The 16,776-nt window shown below is 41.1% G+C and overlaps 1 protein-coding gene across 3 annotated transcripts; it reads right to left on the bottom strand.

Annotated features, from left to right (window-relative positions):
- Positions 1-2,010: 2,010 nt before the first annotated feature.
- On the bottom strand, positions 2,011-6,754 carry LOC113029697 (uncharacterized). Of its 3 annotated transcripts, XM_026180688.2 has the most exons (4): positions 6,611-6,754; positions 6,212-6,397; positions 4,690-4,749; positions 2,011-4,616 (listed from the first exon to the last, which is right to left on the bottom strand). In XM_026180688.2, exon 4 carries the CDS (start codon positions 4,579-4,581, stop codon positions 2,959-2,961), a length of 1,623 nt encoding a protein of 540 aa, XP_026036473.2. In that variant the 5' UTR covers positions 4,582-4,616; positions 4,690-4,749; positions 6,212-6,397; positions 6,611-6,754; the 3' UTR covers positions 2,011-2,958. The 3 variants fall into 3 exon arrangements, with proteins under 3 accessions (XP_026036473.2, XP_026036471.2, XP_026036472.2); XM_026180686.2 differs by lacking the exon at positions 4,690-4,749; XM_026180687.2 differs by lacking the exon at positions 4,690-4,749 and having other exon boundaries at positions 6,549-6,724.
- Between the last annotated feature and the right edge of the window lie 10,022 nt (positions 6,755-16,776).

Below are 16,776 nucleotides of genomic sequence, written 5' to 3'. Positions count from 1 at the left end.
TCGAGTGAGCCTGACTGCTGAAGATATCTACCTATTTGGAACCATGATAACAGGGTTCTTGCTGATCGGAGCTGGCTTATCGAAGAATTAAGGAAGCGGAACCGGCTGTTCAAACCCCCACAAGGCTGCCCGCTGGGATTGAAATGATGGGACGAGGCGTGAGTTTCTCAAAATGGGCTCATTGAGTGCAGCACGGAGAAGATCTTGGAGAACACACGGCTGCCGTCAATACTCAGAATAAGATCTCTGAGTGAAAAACTGGATTACATCTGGAGGGGCTAGCTCGAACAACACCTTTGAGCGCAAATTCGATTACATCTTGGGGAAGTGCACTGCGGTCGTTAGTTCTCAGAACTTGCTCTTTGACCACAAGAATGACAACATCACAGAATGTAAGTTTGGATAACATCATAGAAAGCTCACGGCTCTCCAACGGGAAATTGAGAGACTAGTGTTGGACTGTTAGAACAGCTTTGAAATTCATATGAGTTGTTCGCACTAAAGTAAAAACCACCATCACTTCATGCGGAGACCCCTTCGGCTCCAGCTGCAGCCTCAAGGCTGGAGCTGAACAAAACACCCTGATAACGACTGCGTTTAGACTGTTCCCCCCATTCCATGCAAGGCCACCTGGGTTGGCTGGAAGACTGTTTACTTAGCCTGGCAGGGCGAAGGACACTGTCTCAGCTGAACTCTGGACACACACACACACACACACATACACTGATATGCACACACTCATCCCCCCTCCCTTTCCAAATGCCTTCGATGCTTGTGCCCTACCGGGGAAGATGGCAGTCGACTGGACCAGCGCAGACACACTGCAGGATCGGATGCGCTGTCTACAGCGGCTCTCTTACCCTTTACCCTCCCCTGTTGCTTGTCTTGTGTTTCTATGGTGTATTGATAGTCATGTGCTTTTTGTGCTGAGGTGTTTTTTCTGTTATCAAACTGTTCTCCCACTAGGAGCTCAGTCTGAGTGGAGTTTTTTTCTCCTCCTCTTACCTCATGTTATGTATTTTCGTTGTTTTTTTTTTCCTATCAGCCTACCTTTCTGACATGTCTCCTCAATGTGATGTTTGTGTAAAGTTGGTCAGAAGGTTCCTTTGTAAGTGCGCATGCGCCATTAGCCTGCTGTAACCCTAATTTCCTTCAGGATTAATAAAGTATTCTGATATCTGAAACAACTTTTCAAGTGAGCACAGAGCAGAAGTACACAAGGGTGAAGGCTTATGAGAAGTGTTGGCACTGGGATCTGCAAAGTGTCATCTTAAGACTACTTGCAAGCAATTTATAAAGACCCACCCGGATGCCCTCCATGCTGTAAATATAAAGCATGTTCCAGACGACAGGCCTGCTCCCAGAGAAAATTATGTATTCAATCTGAATCAATGGTCAGGCTGCTACTTAGTACTGCTGTTAATATTTAATCAAGTACCATTTATATTGTCAGATAGACCCTATATAATATCCTTGCTCTTATACACAGCGACTTTACCATTTCTGGTTCGGGACCACTGTCTTCTAAAGGCTGGTAAGTCTTCTGGTACAAAATGTGAAGAAGTAAATGTGATGCATTCAGCTAGAAATGGAGCAGACAATGTACACTCCAATAGTGGATTTAGTGATCAGTGTTCATGACACTTTGCATGCTAATGATCAAGGAACTGACCTCACAGCCCATTGTTCATTCATTATGCAAAAATTATGCAAGTGTTTATAAGATTGGAGAAACCTGCAGTCAGCTGAGACTGAAGAAGTCTCTGGGATGAGTTACGAAACGTTTGTCCCACTGAAAACGCTACGTCCAGATGAACAGAATCAACTTCTGGGATTTCCTTACCTGGATGATTGAGCGTGCATCTAGATATTACCCACAATTACTTAGGTACACGGGAACAAAGGGACAGCAAGTCAGTTTCTTACAGAGGAAGAAATAAACAAATAATTATACTGCAATTAATTTTAAGCAGTGTGTAATTATTCAGAAAAAAAAACCTGAAAGATACGTCACATCTTTCTACATTTTATTTTTCATAGGATTCAGTTAATCTTTTACATACTGCCTGGATAAAATGACGAAAATATATGACTTACAATAAAAATATTTTTACTGCAACATAACAAAAAATGAAGGTTTGTGTCTTCATGGAGCAAAACACACTCACATCCTGTAAGAAAACAGACCACTGAAAACATTAAATATATTCTTACCCACGTGTAATTTTCCACATACTGCCTGTTTAAAATGACACAAATTTATGAATTTACTTTTTTTTACTGTAACATTAAAAATTGCAGGAATGGTTGTGTCCTTCTGGAGCAAAACAGACTCACACAATATTGTAAGACAATAGAGCCCATTTAAAACACATTTCCTGTGAGTTACAACAGAAGTGGCGCAGCACTGACACTGATAATTACCTCACAATGAACAGCCAAATAAACAGTAACAGGTCTGACAGTTTGACCCAGAAGGTGAACTCTTCTGACATTTTGCTTTTCTTGTGATCAGATGATGGGAGTAATGTTTGCTCTGCATGCTGTTTGTGGACACAGCCAGTGAAGTGTAACTTGCTAAACTTGTGTTGGGATAACTAACTCCATAAGCTAAGATTTTGTAATCGCGGCTCGATCACTTCACAACATTCATGATCTTCTCTTAAACTCTTTTTCTTTCCATCCTGTCTTGCAGCTCTATTGTCATCATCCTTTCCTGAGTATTGCCCTCTCTTTGAAAAAGGAAGAAGGGGCTCAGAATTGATGTAATCCTGCCCCCACCTTCAACCCAAGTATGTGTGGTAGTCACTGCTACCACACAAACATGTCCTGAACCACGCTCACATACTTCTCTGTCACTTCTGACTTCATCATGCAGTACCACAGTGCCTCTTTTTGCACCCTTTCATGTTTTCACTAGATCTACAAAGACAGTGAAGCTCTGACTTTCTCAGGAAATTAAAGCTGAATTCTGTGAAGCCTGATCTCAAGCTTTTTAAGTTTGACGCAGCATCCAGAAGAACTTTTGTTCAGAACCCCCGTTTCTCCCACTGTGTTCAAATGAACCCTGTCAGGGTAATGTCCCATTGGTCTGCCACTTTTCTCACAGGAGGACACTTTGTGGGTCTTTTGATGGCTCAATAGACTTTTGTAATGGATGAAAGACTTTCCACACTGATCACATACAAATGATTTAACTCCACAGTGGGTGCGCTGATGTGATTTTAAGCCAGTCATACGAGTAAAAGCCTTTCCACAGTCACCACATACAAATGATTTAACTCCAGAGTGGGTGCGCTGATGTGATTTTAAGCCAGTCATACGAGTAAAAGCCTTTCCACAGTCACCACATACAAATGATTTAACTCCAGAGTGGATGAGCTGATGCATTTTTAACCTACTAATCCCAGTAAAAGAATTTCCACACAGATAAGAGCTGAAAGGTTTAACTTCACTGTGGACGCCCTGATGTCTCTCTAAGTGATCTCTATCCTGAAAAGACTTTCCACACTGATCACAGACAAATGATTTACCTCCAACATGGATCATATAATGTCTCTTTAAGTCACCTTTCTGAGTAAAGGTCTTTCCACACTGATCACAGCTGAATGGTTTAACTTCACTGTGGATGAGCTGATGTGCTTTTAAGCGGTAATTCTTAATAAAAGACTTTCCGCACTCACCACAGGTGAATGGTTTCACACCGGTGTGGATCAGCTGATGTGATTTAAAGTAAGCTTTCCTAGTAAAAGACATCCCACACAGATCACAGTTGAAAGCTTTAAATTTCGTGTGGACGACTTGATGTTGTTTTAAGCTCCATCTCAGAGCAAAGGTCTTCTCACACAGATCGCAGCTGAATGGTTTCTCTCCACTGTGGATCAGCTGATGTGTTTTTAAGTTCCATCTCTTAGTAAAGGTCTTTCCACACTGATCACAGCTGAATGGTTTCAAACCGGTGTGGCTCAGCTGATGTGATTTCAAGTGAAAAATCTGAGTAAAGGTTTTTCCACACTGATCACAGCTGAATGGTTTCACACCGGTGTGGATTAGCTGATGTTTTTTTAAGCTGCATCTTAGAGTAAAGGTTTTTCCACACTGATCACAACTGAATGGTTTCACACCGGTGTGGATTAGCTGATGTGTTTTTAAGCTGCATCTCTGAGTAAAGGTCTTCCCACACTGATCACAGCTGAATGGTTTAACTTCACTGTGGATCAGCTGATGTGATTTTAAGCTCCATCTCAGAGCAAAGGTCTTCTCACACAGATCGCAGCTGAATGGTTTCTCTCCACTGTGGATCAGCTGATGTGTTTTTAAGTTCCATCTCTTAGTAAAGGTCTTCTCACACAGATCGCAGCTGAATGGTTTCTCTCCACTGTGGATGAGCTGATGTGTTTTTAAGTCGTTACTCCGAGTAAAAGCCTTTCCACACTGATCACAGCTCAAGCTTCTCTCCTCCCTGTTGGCGCGCTTGCGTCTTCTGGGCTGCTTCATAGCAGGAAAAGTCTTTTCCACAGGGATCGCCGCTGGCTCATCTTTACTTGCTGGTGCTGGATGTTTTTGGTTGATGTCATCCATGTGCTGAGGTTTGGGCCTGCTTTCACTTCTTTCTCCTGTAATGACAAAGAACCCAAACAGTGACATCAGGTCTATACCTTCAGCTCATCCACAAGTGCCCCCTCTTACCTCACAAAGATAAACAGTTTCACCATCTGCCAAACGTCTCAGGTGCCTGGGGACGCTATGCTGTGGTAAACATTTGAAGTGAGCTCATTTTGGCGATAAAAGTAGTAAAAGTTCAACATTGTGAATAAAATTTTGGCTTGTGTGACTTCAAAGTTTTTTAGTTTTTACTTTGTTCAAATTTGAAGAACATCACACTTACAATGTGCAGTTCAGGTTGTATGTGTGAGAGCTGTACAACCAAATCCACACTGACTCAGATTTCCCTCTGATTAACCACGAGGGTGTCACAGTTATCAAAGTCTGCAGACACTGTCAGCTGCAATCAACACCTTTTATTATAATGCACAGGTGAGTTATAATGCATCTCCACTAGAAGATGGTCCCCTGTTATCTAGTTTTTCACAGGCAAGCGTGGGCGAGAGTCTACAGCTTTCTACCCCCCAAGGACACGTAGTCTAATGCCTTTATTTTTCAGGGCCATGTCCACTTAATACTACACTATACGGTTATATGGCATTTTAGTTAATATACAGCATAGAATTGAGGCACTTCAAATAATTTCATCTCAACACCTCCTCCCTGGAGATAAGGAGTCTCACTATCTGCCTAATGTCTCATGGTGCCTGGGAGTGTCAGTCCAACTCACTCACAATACCCATCTGTGTGTGGAATAACCTGTGAAATACATATTTGATGTTTTCCTATATGTAGAACCAAGTCACACAAAATGTACTATAGATACTACTAAAGTCATTTTGTCAAAACATATGATCAACACATAAAATAAAGAAATCTCCATCACAAGAGTTAGCAGCTTACACAAGAAAAGACGTCAGAAAGAATATGAAAGAAGAAAAGTGGATTTTTAATGAGGTCATGCTGAGCCTCTTGTCCCGATTGTTTTATGTTGGGCTGAGAACAAACAACCAATACTCAGATCAGGTCCAGTACACAACAATTATGTATTAAGCACATATGTGGGAGACGTACACGATACCACCCTCAGTGTAGTCTGGTAGATCTCATAGAGGAAGGACAAGAACTTCTTTATTTTATAGGGTTGTACACGCTAAAGATGCATGAGTAAGTTCCTTTTTACAACACTTAGAATGCCGTTTCGAGACCCTTTCACCCCCAGCTGTTTCCTGTTGATCGTTATGAGGCCCGTGATCGTGTATGCCACATCCTGAGTACATCCTGTTCTAACCGCCCCTGTGCAGGAACTTATGCAGTTACAAGCAAAACACTTCTTTTAATGTGTTTTAGTTTAAATATTCTTTTGCTTCTTGACTGACTGACACTTACTGAAATACTGCTACATGTATATTTCCCACAATATCCACAGACATCACCTTCATATGAACGGAAACAGAGAGTTTATCTCAAATGATAAAACATTAATGTACTGAGGCAGACAGAGAGGCTAAACAGAAGGCAGAAATCAAATCAAAGTGAGCTAAGAGAGAGAGACCCTGTAGAAAATGATGAAGTTAAGCAACCAGTGTAGTTATAACTGACTTACTCTGGATCTCCTCTCAGACTCAGGAGGGGGCGAGCGGGCCGGCTTTGTAGTTGGAGTCGGACCAGCAGAGACAATGGGCTCACTGACCTCCACTCCCCAAGTCAGTCACCACGAGGACAAGTTCTTTTTTTAGAGATGATTTAATCCAAGCTCACCAACAACATCACTCAGCTGTCCTCGTCAGAACTAATGAAATAAAAGCAGTAACATTTAGAAACGTCAGTGGTTTACAAAAACACATTTTTACCAAACTCAGCGAACAAGTGCGCATCCAGAAATAACTGTTTTATCTCGTTTGACATGGAAACTTAAAATTACAAAGACACACTGAACGCACCTTCCTACCAGCTGTAACCTAACAGGAGAACGTACGTTCGTCTTCGCAGCTGCAACACATACCTCACAAAAAGCCGTTCATCAATTAGATTTAACACGACGCTTCTCCACAATACTTTGATGCGGGTTCTTCAAAAAGTGCCCATTTTTAAAATGGCGGAAAGACACAGCAAAGAGCACAGTACGCACACTCCTCCTTCTTTGTCTTCTTCTTCTTCTTTTTTTTTACAAACCTTTATTTAAACATCATTATACAAAATAGAATTAAACAGCACTATATTAAAGGTATTGCACAAGCTCGTGGGAAAAAAAACATAAAAAGAGGGATGTCTTCCTAAACATTTGGATTTGTGAATATGAAATTTAACCATTAAGATTAACAAGTTAATCACACATCTGTTGTGGTTTTGGTGTTTGTGTAGACCATGTTTGTAAATAAGAGTCCATGCTAAAAAAGCTTGGCGATGAAATGCAGAGATTTATATAGGGATTTTATCAATATTAAAATTATAAGTAAGGACACCTTCCTTAGAAAACATGTACATAGGTATAGTATCCAAATGGATGTAGGATTTGTAATTATATTTTTTAACCAATTTATTTTGAATGTGTTATTTAGAGTGTTAAAATCGAACACATTAAGTCCTCCATTGACACAGGAGTTCATAAGAACTGTTTTTTTAAATGTAGTGTGTCCTATTTTTCCAAATAAAGTTGAAAAGTAACTTATCAACCTCTTTTATGAGTTTATTATCAAGGTGCAATGCCAATGCAGCGTATGTAAGATGAGAGATACCTTCTGCTTTAGTTTTTAATACTCTGCCTTTTAATGATAAATCTCTTAAGAGCCACAGAGTAAATCTGTGTTTGAGTTTCACTAGAATTAGATAAGAAATTTGATCAATTCTTCTTTCCTGGTTTTTGGTTATTACAATACCGAAATAACGAACTTCTTGTTTTATTGGAAGGAACAATAGTTGGGCAATTAACTAAAACAGGTACAGGGACCTGTTTTGGGACAGCCTCGTCTTTTCCCTCTTTGTATGTTAAATCTGGGTGAAGTACTGTTTGTTAATTTGACACTGCTGTTATTGTTATAATGTTTTAATCACCGTAGAAAGTAAGTACCAAAACCATATCTATCTAGAGCTTGAAATATAAATTCATGCTTCACCGTATTGAAGGCCTTGTAGAACTCTAAAAATAATATGAAACCACTGCTATTTATCAGAATAATCCAGAATATCTAAAACCAATCTGATATTGTTATATGTCTTTTGGGCATAAACCCAGATTGTCTTTCATCATTAACCGAGTCAACAACCATCTTAAGTCTGTTAGCTAAAATTAGAGCAAGTATTCTTTAATTATTGTTTAATAAGCTATTTGGTCCGCAATTATCAATCATTAAGAGGTCCTTATTTTGCTTCAGAAACAATGTGGTCAAACCTTGATTCATCGTAGTGGGAAGTTGGTGGTTTCATATGCTTTCAGCAAAAACCTCAAGAAGAAAGGAAGAGAACTCTTCAGAAAAAGTTTTATATAATTCTGCAGTATGATCATCTGTGCCTGGAGATGTATTATTTTTAATAGCCCAATTGCATCTGTGACTTCTTCTAATGAGACGGGTAGATCACATAATATAGAATCTTCTTGGCTGACAGATTTAACATTCAGCAATTATAAGAGGTGATCTGAAGCTTCCTGAGAAAATGTACAGCTAAAAATTCCTTATAGAAATGACTACAGAGTTTAGAGATTAATCTGTAATCCTCTGTTATAACCACATTTATCATTAATTTGCTAATATTATGCTTGAGTGTTTCTTTTCTAAGCTGAAGAAATAATAGGAATTGCACTCACCTTCTTCAAGATCTGGATCTGATAAAAGCTCCTTTTGCTTTGTCTGAGTATAAGCCATCTAATTTATCTTGTAATTTAGCAAGGTTCAGTTTATCCTCTTCAATTAGTGTCAATTTGAGAGATTGTATTTTCTTCCTCTAATCTTTTCGATTTCACGTTAAGGCTGCCAACCTTCCTTAAATATTTGTCAATTTCAAATTTTAATAATTCCCAGTTATTTGCAAACTTTAATTTTTCTCGAGCTCTAGATCAATAGTTTGAGATCAGTTCTTTAAGATCCTTTTTCACATCATCTTTCTCTGTCATGAATCGCTGTGTGGCAGACAGGAATTGGACCCAAAATGCAGGCTCTTAGACACGAGGGATGAACTCAAAACCACAGCTTTATTTGCTGGCCGGGAAAAGCATACAAAAGCAAAAGCAAACTAAACTGAACTGGAAAATGACAAACTAAACACTCAGGGAGACACAGGGAGTTCCACACAGCACGAGGAACGACGTGACACTGACTCAGAGAAACACAGGGTTTAAATACACTGGGAAGTGTGTGAGACACAGAAGGAGGGCACAGCTGGGAGAAATCAGAACTGACGAGACAAGGAAGCGTAATCTGAACACACTGAGATCAGACACGGACCTTCAAAATAAAACGGGAAACACACACGCAAAGACACAGACTCAGAGACGCAGGCTTAACGCAGAGACCTGACTACACTAGAGGGGATATACAGGCAGGGACGACAGAAAACAAAGGGAGCACAGAATAAACACTGGGAAACCAAAAACACAAACAGTTATCATTCATACTATCAAAAATAAGAGTACAAAATCAAAAACACTGGGTCACTGACCCAGAACCATGACACAAACTAACCAAAAGTCTATCCTTGAATGTCTCGAGTTAGAATTGTTGCACTAAGTAAACGTTTTGGAATGAGCATATTTGAATCTCCAAATGTCTATGAGTTTAAGGCGTACTATAACAGCTTTCAATGTAGTAGTAATTCTTTTTTTTAACACTTGTAGTTTCCCAATTATCATACATAGCATTCTTATTATTTTAGAATAGAATACAATTCAACTTTATTGTCATTGCACATGCACAGGTACAGGGCAACGAAATGCAGTTTGCATCCATCCAGAAGTGCTTTAGCCATGATATAGATATATTACAATATATATTAGCAATAGTATAGATATGTAAGTATATTACAGAAATGGGTCTATTATGGTATGTTATAATGTACACGGTATGAAGTATGTTGTGAATATTCTATAACTATAAGTATGTACAGGCTGTAGTGAGTACAAGCTATGTACAGGCTATGAACAGGATATAAATATGAAAAACTATACAGAATATGAAATAAATAACTTTACAGAATCTGAGATATACAGCTATACAGAAATGGGAACTATGCAAGTTGTAAACGGTTGTAGGATTAAAGATTATCGAATGTACAGAATGATTATTTACACAGAGCTATACAGTAGTGCAGTTAAGATAAGTGAGGGTGTGGATAGTTTCTACAGAGGCTATATAAAGTGCTAGTGGTTGTGAGTGGTGGTTCAGTCCATGTTATTATTGTGTTTGAGGGTACAGTTGTCCATTGTGGGTCTGTGTATGTTCAGTCCATGAGTTTAACGTGGGTCAGATGTCAGGAGGCAGAGTTCAGGAGTCTGACAGCTGTGGGGAAGAAGCTGTTCCGGTACCTGGTGGTCTTAGTCCGAAGGCTCCTGTGGCGCCTCCCAGAGGGCAGGGGGGGGTGAAGAGTCCATGTGATGGGTGACTGGGGTCTCTGATGATTTTCCCAGCCCTTTTCAGACACCGCTTCCTGTAGATGTCTTTTATGGCAGGAAGTGGTGCTCCGGCGATGCGCTGGGCAGTTTTCACGACCCTCTGCAACGCCTTCTGGTCCGAGGCAGAGCAGTTCCCGTACCAGACTGTTATACAGTTGGTCAGGATGCTCTCGATGGTGCAGCGATAGAAGTTCACCAGGATGTCTGAGGACAGGTGGTTCTTCCTCAGAGTCCTCAAGAAGAAGAGGCGCTGGCGAGCCTTCTTGACCAGCTTGGAGCAGTTGGTCGTCCAGGTGAGATCCTCGGAGATGTGGACTCCCAGGAACTTGAAGCTGCTCACACGCTCCACAGCTGTCTCCTTAATGTGGATGGGTGGATGTGGGTCAGCATTCCTCCTGTAGTCCACGATGAGCTCCTTGGTCTTCTCGGTGTTAAGCAGCAGGTTGTTTGTGTCGCACCACTCAGCCAGACGATCCACCTCCTCCCTGTAGGCGGCCTCATCGTTGTCACTGATGAGGCCAATCACCGTGGTGTCATCTGCAAACTTAATGATGGTGTTGGAACCATCAGCCGGTCTGCAGTCGTGGGTGAAGAGGGAGTAGAGGAAAGGGCTCATCACACAGCCTTGTGGTACACCGGTGTTCATCGTGATTGTAGATGAGCAGCGGTTATCCAGCCGGACATGTTGGGGGCGGTTGGTCAGGAAGTCCAGTAACCATTTGCAGATGAGGGAACTGATGCCCAGGTCTGTCAGTTTCCTGATGAGTTGTGAGGGGTGGATTGTATTGAACGCTGAACTAAAGTCTATAAACAGCATTCTGGCGTAGGTGTTGTTGTTGTCCAGGTGTGAGAGGACAGAGTGCAGTGCGATGGAGACTGCATCCTCTGTGCTCCTGTTCTGGCGGTATGCGAATTGGTGGGGGTCCAGGGTGGGGGGGAGACAGGATTTGAAGTGTGCTAGGACCAGTCGCTCTAAGCACTTAGTGATGATGGGGGTGAGTGCTACTGGGCGGTAGTCATTGAGGCAAGATGGGTTGGAGTTTTTGGGTATCGGGACGATGGAGGTGGATTTGAAGCAGGCCGGTACCACAGCGTGGGCCAAGGACAGATTGAATATGTCTGTGAGCACTCCTGCAAGCTCCCCAGAACACGCTCTGAGAACACGCCCGGGGATGCCATCAGGACCTGCAGCCTTGTGGACATTGATCCTGCTCAGCACCGCTCCTACATCGGTGGGGGAGAGAGTCAGAGGTTGGTGATCTGGCGTCATGTCTGCTTTGGTTGTGGTTGTGGGGTTCCCTCGCTCAAAACGAGCATAAAAGTTGTTGAGCTCATTGAGGAAGGAGACATCAGTGGATGCGGGGGAAGGTTTGGTGGTCCTGTAGTCTGTGATGGTCTGGAGTCCTTGCCACATGCGTCGGGGGTTGGAGTTGGAGAAATGTTCTTCTACCTTCTTTTTGTAATGGTGTTTGGCTTTTTTGATGCCCTTCTTTAGAAGGGCATTAAAGGGCATCATTTTACATAAAGGGCATCATTTTACAGAAAACCACAAAACAACAATCCCACAGATCATAAATACAGATAATACCAAGACAGGAAAAGGGAACAAAAACACTAAACAAACAAACAAGCAAAAACAAACAAACAAAAAAACAAACAAAAAGCACAGCAACAACAGCAAAAAAAAAAGAAAGGGGGGGGGTGCACCTCTCTATTGTTTTTACAGGACTGTTCTAGGGCAAACAAAAACACTGAAGATTCCAGTTCCAGACCGGATAAATTGTTGACGTATGTTAACAGAGGGTTCCACGTTGTGTGGAATTTGCCGATGGATCCGTTCAGAGTACATCTGATTTTTTCCAGTTTGACATTTTGCATAACATCCGTTATCCAGCGGTGGTGTGATGGAGCAGTAGTAGACTTCCATTTAAATAAAATCAGGCGTCTCGCTAATAATGACAAAAAGGCAATAACCCTCTGTAAATGGGCAGGGGGAACAGAAGTCACAATACCAGAGAAACAACCAAAAATTGTCACCAAGGGGGAGGCGAGATGTTATAGGCATAGGCTTTAGAGATGACTTCAAAAAATGATGACCAGAAAAGAGCAATTTTCGGACAGGACCAAAACATATGAAGGGAAGTAGCTGGAGTCTGTTTGCATCTATCACACGATGGGTCTATGTCTATGTTCGGAAATATTTTTGCTAGTTTAACTTTTGAAAAATGTAACCTGTGTAACACTTTGAATTGTATTAGGGAGTGTCTTGAACATATAGAAGACGAATGGACCCTGGTAAGAGCCATATCTCACTCTTTGTCAGACAGCTGGGCACTGTCGTGGAAAATTTAACAATAACCTGCAACACACCCAGCGAGCTTGATTTGAAGTGGGTTTAATAAACACATTGCGATGTGGAGAGAGCATCCCAGTGAAACACCGGGACCATCTCCGGATTGTGGCCACCGCCCACACAGACAATGAACATTCCACAACCTCACATGTTGGCCCCTCTCACAGGGGGCTATACCTCCTCCCTCACAGAGAGAATTATGACCTTGTTTTCTGCTTGGCTGTCACCTAAGGATTTACATCCCTGATAAGCAGAAGGAGTCTCACTATCTGTTTAATGTCTCCCATTACAATGGCCTCACTGTGTTAACTTTCCACATGCATGTAAACTAGTGACAGGAGTGCTCTTACTATGGTAAAGTGAGAAAGTGATATTACTATAACTAATGTGATATGATTAAATATGTGATAAATACATGAGAAAAGAAATCTGCCACCACAGCACCCAAATCATTCTCCCACTGTTCTCGAATGTATGAAATAGACAGGTTATATGTCTTAGTTACATCAAGCGGCTCTCTCATAAGAACCCGTTGTTAAAATAAGGAAGTTTTTAGGTGTGTGATATATTTCCTATTTTATCATTAAATCTCCCAATTTATTAACTGTTTCTGTAAAAGACCCTCTTCCCCAGTGTTATTAGGGATTGATTTTTTGCAACAGAATTATAGATCTTTCCTCTCTGTCTATGCAGCGTACTGTACTCTTTACTATTGTAGGGCCATCAGCCCGTTTAAAAGGTGTGAACCCTCTCCAAGGCATTTACAATTATCTTTACTGTGCCCACATCAGTGATTGGGGAAACCAAAACAACCACAACTCTGGAAGAACGACTTCCTTCTTTAGTGCTTCCAGCATTTTTGAGGCCTATCAAAACCCCTCAATGAAATGGGATAAACCAAAAATCCAATCTTTACGGTGTCAAATGTGTCAAAATTGAGTACACATGTCAAAAGAACTCACAACTGTTGTTACTATTGTTAAATTCTCCCAATTCTTTCGATCTTTGGGCTGAAGGATGGACAATATTCGGTGTACAAATGCTCAATCAACAATCTTTTATTACATACAATTGAACACTTTACGAGCATAAACCATCCAGATGGGGAGACATGCATGAAGAGGGTCACAGCAAATCTCAAACTGGTGGAGGGTTACTCAAACTCTTATAGCCTCTAGTGGCCCCCACCTAGTCATAAAAACCTAAACATTCACATTCTTTCTAACTCCTAGCGAGCCTGACTTATGGCCTTGGCTCCCTGTTTTGTCTGCCTTCAACAACGGTGGGGGTGTAGTCTCCCGTGGAATGTGCTCTCTGTCTCCTCCACTATGAGAAAAAGCAAGGTCCTGACTCTCTGAAAACCGTGTTTCTTATAACTCAGCAGTATAATGCATCATAAACAATATCATTCATTCACACTGAATCAGCAGTCTAACGTAATACAAATCAGTTTAATAACTGTAATAGTTATCACCTTCTTCTAATTCAGGAGAATACTACAAACTAAAACTACATAATGATTTCACAATCTTTAATCAGGGGTATAACATGTCATAAGCTCATATTATAATCCCACACTATGTTTACTCAGACAATGAGGGCCTAATGCACTTACGCATCAGGAACTGACATGCTAGATAATCAGTCTACCTACCCTACAAAATGCACACAAGTTGCTGTAAAACTTGCATGCTATAATTACTCCAATCACTTTTACTCATGCTCAGGACTCTAACAGAGTTTGTGATGTTCGGAGAATCATGTAAATGCATATCATTTATAAAATGATTATTAACGTCACAACAACGACCTCCGTAACTTAAAAACATACTAAGCTTTCCAGGGAAACTGATTGGCTGTTTTAAGCAGGTGTGATAAGCATTCATTCGCAGATCCCTCTTGGGTGGCACAGAGTCTCACTCTGCAGTCGCTGAGTTGGAGCTCAGCACGCTCTTGTTGGAGGAGGGGGCTCTTTTCAGCCCTCACCCTCTCGTTCCAACGCAGCTTTATGGTTATTGCTGTGGTTCTGGAATCTTCTCATGATGACTAGTAGGGCCCCAAACTGCATGACCTTTGACCTTAACCACTGCCTGGGCTGTCAGCTCTGTTATGAATGGTCCCTGTTCTTGCTGGGTCTCTGAAGACTTCTGATCAGCACCCAGACTCAGTCAGGAGATTCCACCCTTGGGATGATTTCTTCCAGCAATACTCTGGCTGCTGCACCTGTATCTCTTCACTAGGAGGAAAAACTTCTAACCATTTAGAAAACACGTCAACCATAATAATAATAATAATAATGAATTGCATTTATATAGCACTTTTCGAGACCCTCAAAGCGCTTTACAATGCCACTATTCATTCACTCTCACATTCACACACTGGTGGAGGCAGCTACAGTCATGGGCAGACTGACAGAAGCGAGGCTTCAAACCACATTTTCCTTTCAGTTCAGTGAAGTTTACTTATAGATCATCAAAACCTTATCTGAACATGGACTTAACCCCCCTGTAGAGGTTTAATACCTGTACATGAACGGTTAATCCCACAAATCACGGTAAAAAGCCATGGACAAAAACACCATGAAAAAACTCATGGAAAACATAGAAAACATTGTTTAAACCTAGAATCCCTCCGTTTGACACGTGGTCTCTCCCATGAGTCAACTCATCAGAACTAGGAAGCCCATTGTAATCTAGAGAAGCTCACCTTATATTTGCTCTCAATTAAAGTATTTTATAACACTTTTACTCCCGATCTTGCAGGCCTGCTTTTAAATCATCAACACACAAAATATCACCCCCAGAGGGATGATACCTGGCAGGTTTTTTTCCCCTAAGTGCACTGTTACAAACAAAACATATTAGGCCTTGTTCAGGACATGTCTAAATATATATAAAAAATAAACCTGTGTTTCTCTTACAAAAAGAAAACAACCCTAACCTATCTGGCAAAATCAGCCTGGTACTAAAACCAACAAACAAACAAACAAACCAAATCTACCAGAAATCACAGGAAAAGTTTTGCTTTCTGGTGACACAACATGCTGTAGGGATTAGAACCTGCCATGCAGTGTTGCAGTCACTGCTTCTGTTCATGTTCCCCACATCATATTTACGCCTTTAGATGAAGAAGAACACCCACTAGAATACCCAAACTGAGTTTCTAGGAACCTGCACCCAATAATTGCAACAGTAAGGAAGCCAGGCTTTCCCTGTTGGTCCGCTTGAAAATCCTCCCAAATCAAAACAGCTCACCGTTGCAGATCCTTTTCAGTGCCTCTCTTGGTTCTTTTAAAAATTTAGTCTGACAAAAGCCAAATGACGAATTAGCGCTTCTCTGCGCTACTTAATTTGGATTGGCTGTTCTCTTTTTTTTTAAGAGTCCAAGAGAGATGAGGCCTATCGCAATAGTTTAATTTTTCTATCGAGAAAAAGTTATTTCGCAATACATTTCGTTATTGTTCTATCGCCCAGCTCTAATGCTTATCCTACAAAATCAATCTCTCGCTCTCCCTCTCTGTCTTTCACTCACTCACACAGACACACACCACCACTGTCAACTTTGCTAAATTACTAATGAAAAACACTGACCAGGCAGCTGTGATTGAGCAGCAATGTCCATCCAACTCTTTTCATGGTTGTTGTAGTCGTGATAATTTTGTGAGGCCACATTGAAAAGCCTCGGATATGGAAGCGTAGAGCTGCCACCCAGGCAAAAGAAAAGTGAAAAGTATATTGTTTAACAATATACCTTTCATGTTTTTTAACAATATAATATCACATTATTACAATATACAGAATTATCACATTCGTACAATATAAATATTATATAGGCTACATCGCAGCTCCAGTCACGCTTCCATCACCGTCTTTCTCGTCTTTTGCCAGAGTAACAGCCCAACAGGAGGATCTATTGGCTAGCACTGCTTCGCCTTGCACGCGTTCTTATTTTAAACTTAATCTGGAATTCACTGCAAACTGTTTGTGCGGGATATGAACGACAAGATTTTGTTTTTCTACAAGAGTTAGTAAAAAAACATCTCCAGTGTGATCAAATCTTCTTGCCAAACATCCGCAGCTTGGCAGTGTATACAGCACTATAATGAAGAGACCCAATTCTTTTGAAAACCATACATCTTTCCACAGGTCTCAACTTCATCAGACATCACCTAGACACAAAGCTGGATGATGCCAGCGCAAACAGCAGCCTAACC

Source organism: Astatotilapia calliptera, chromosome 9 (assembly GCF_964374335.1).
Source record: "Astatotilapia calliptera chromosome 9, fAstCal68.1, whole genome shotgun sequence".
Lineage (NCBI taxonomy): Eukaryota > Metazoa > Chordata > Actinopteri > Cichliformes > Cichlidae > Astatotilapia > Astatotilapia calliptera.
Note: the sequence above shows the minus strand (reverse complement) of the source record. Positions and strands in the feature narration are given on the sequence as shown.

Bases quoted from the DNA above. Each gene is read 5' to 3' on its own strand.
- LOC113029697 (XM_026180688.2), bottom strand. From the start codon at position 4,581: ATGGATGACATCAACCAAAAACATCCAGCACCAGCAAGTAAAGATGAG.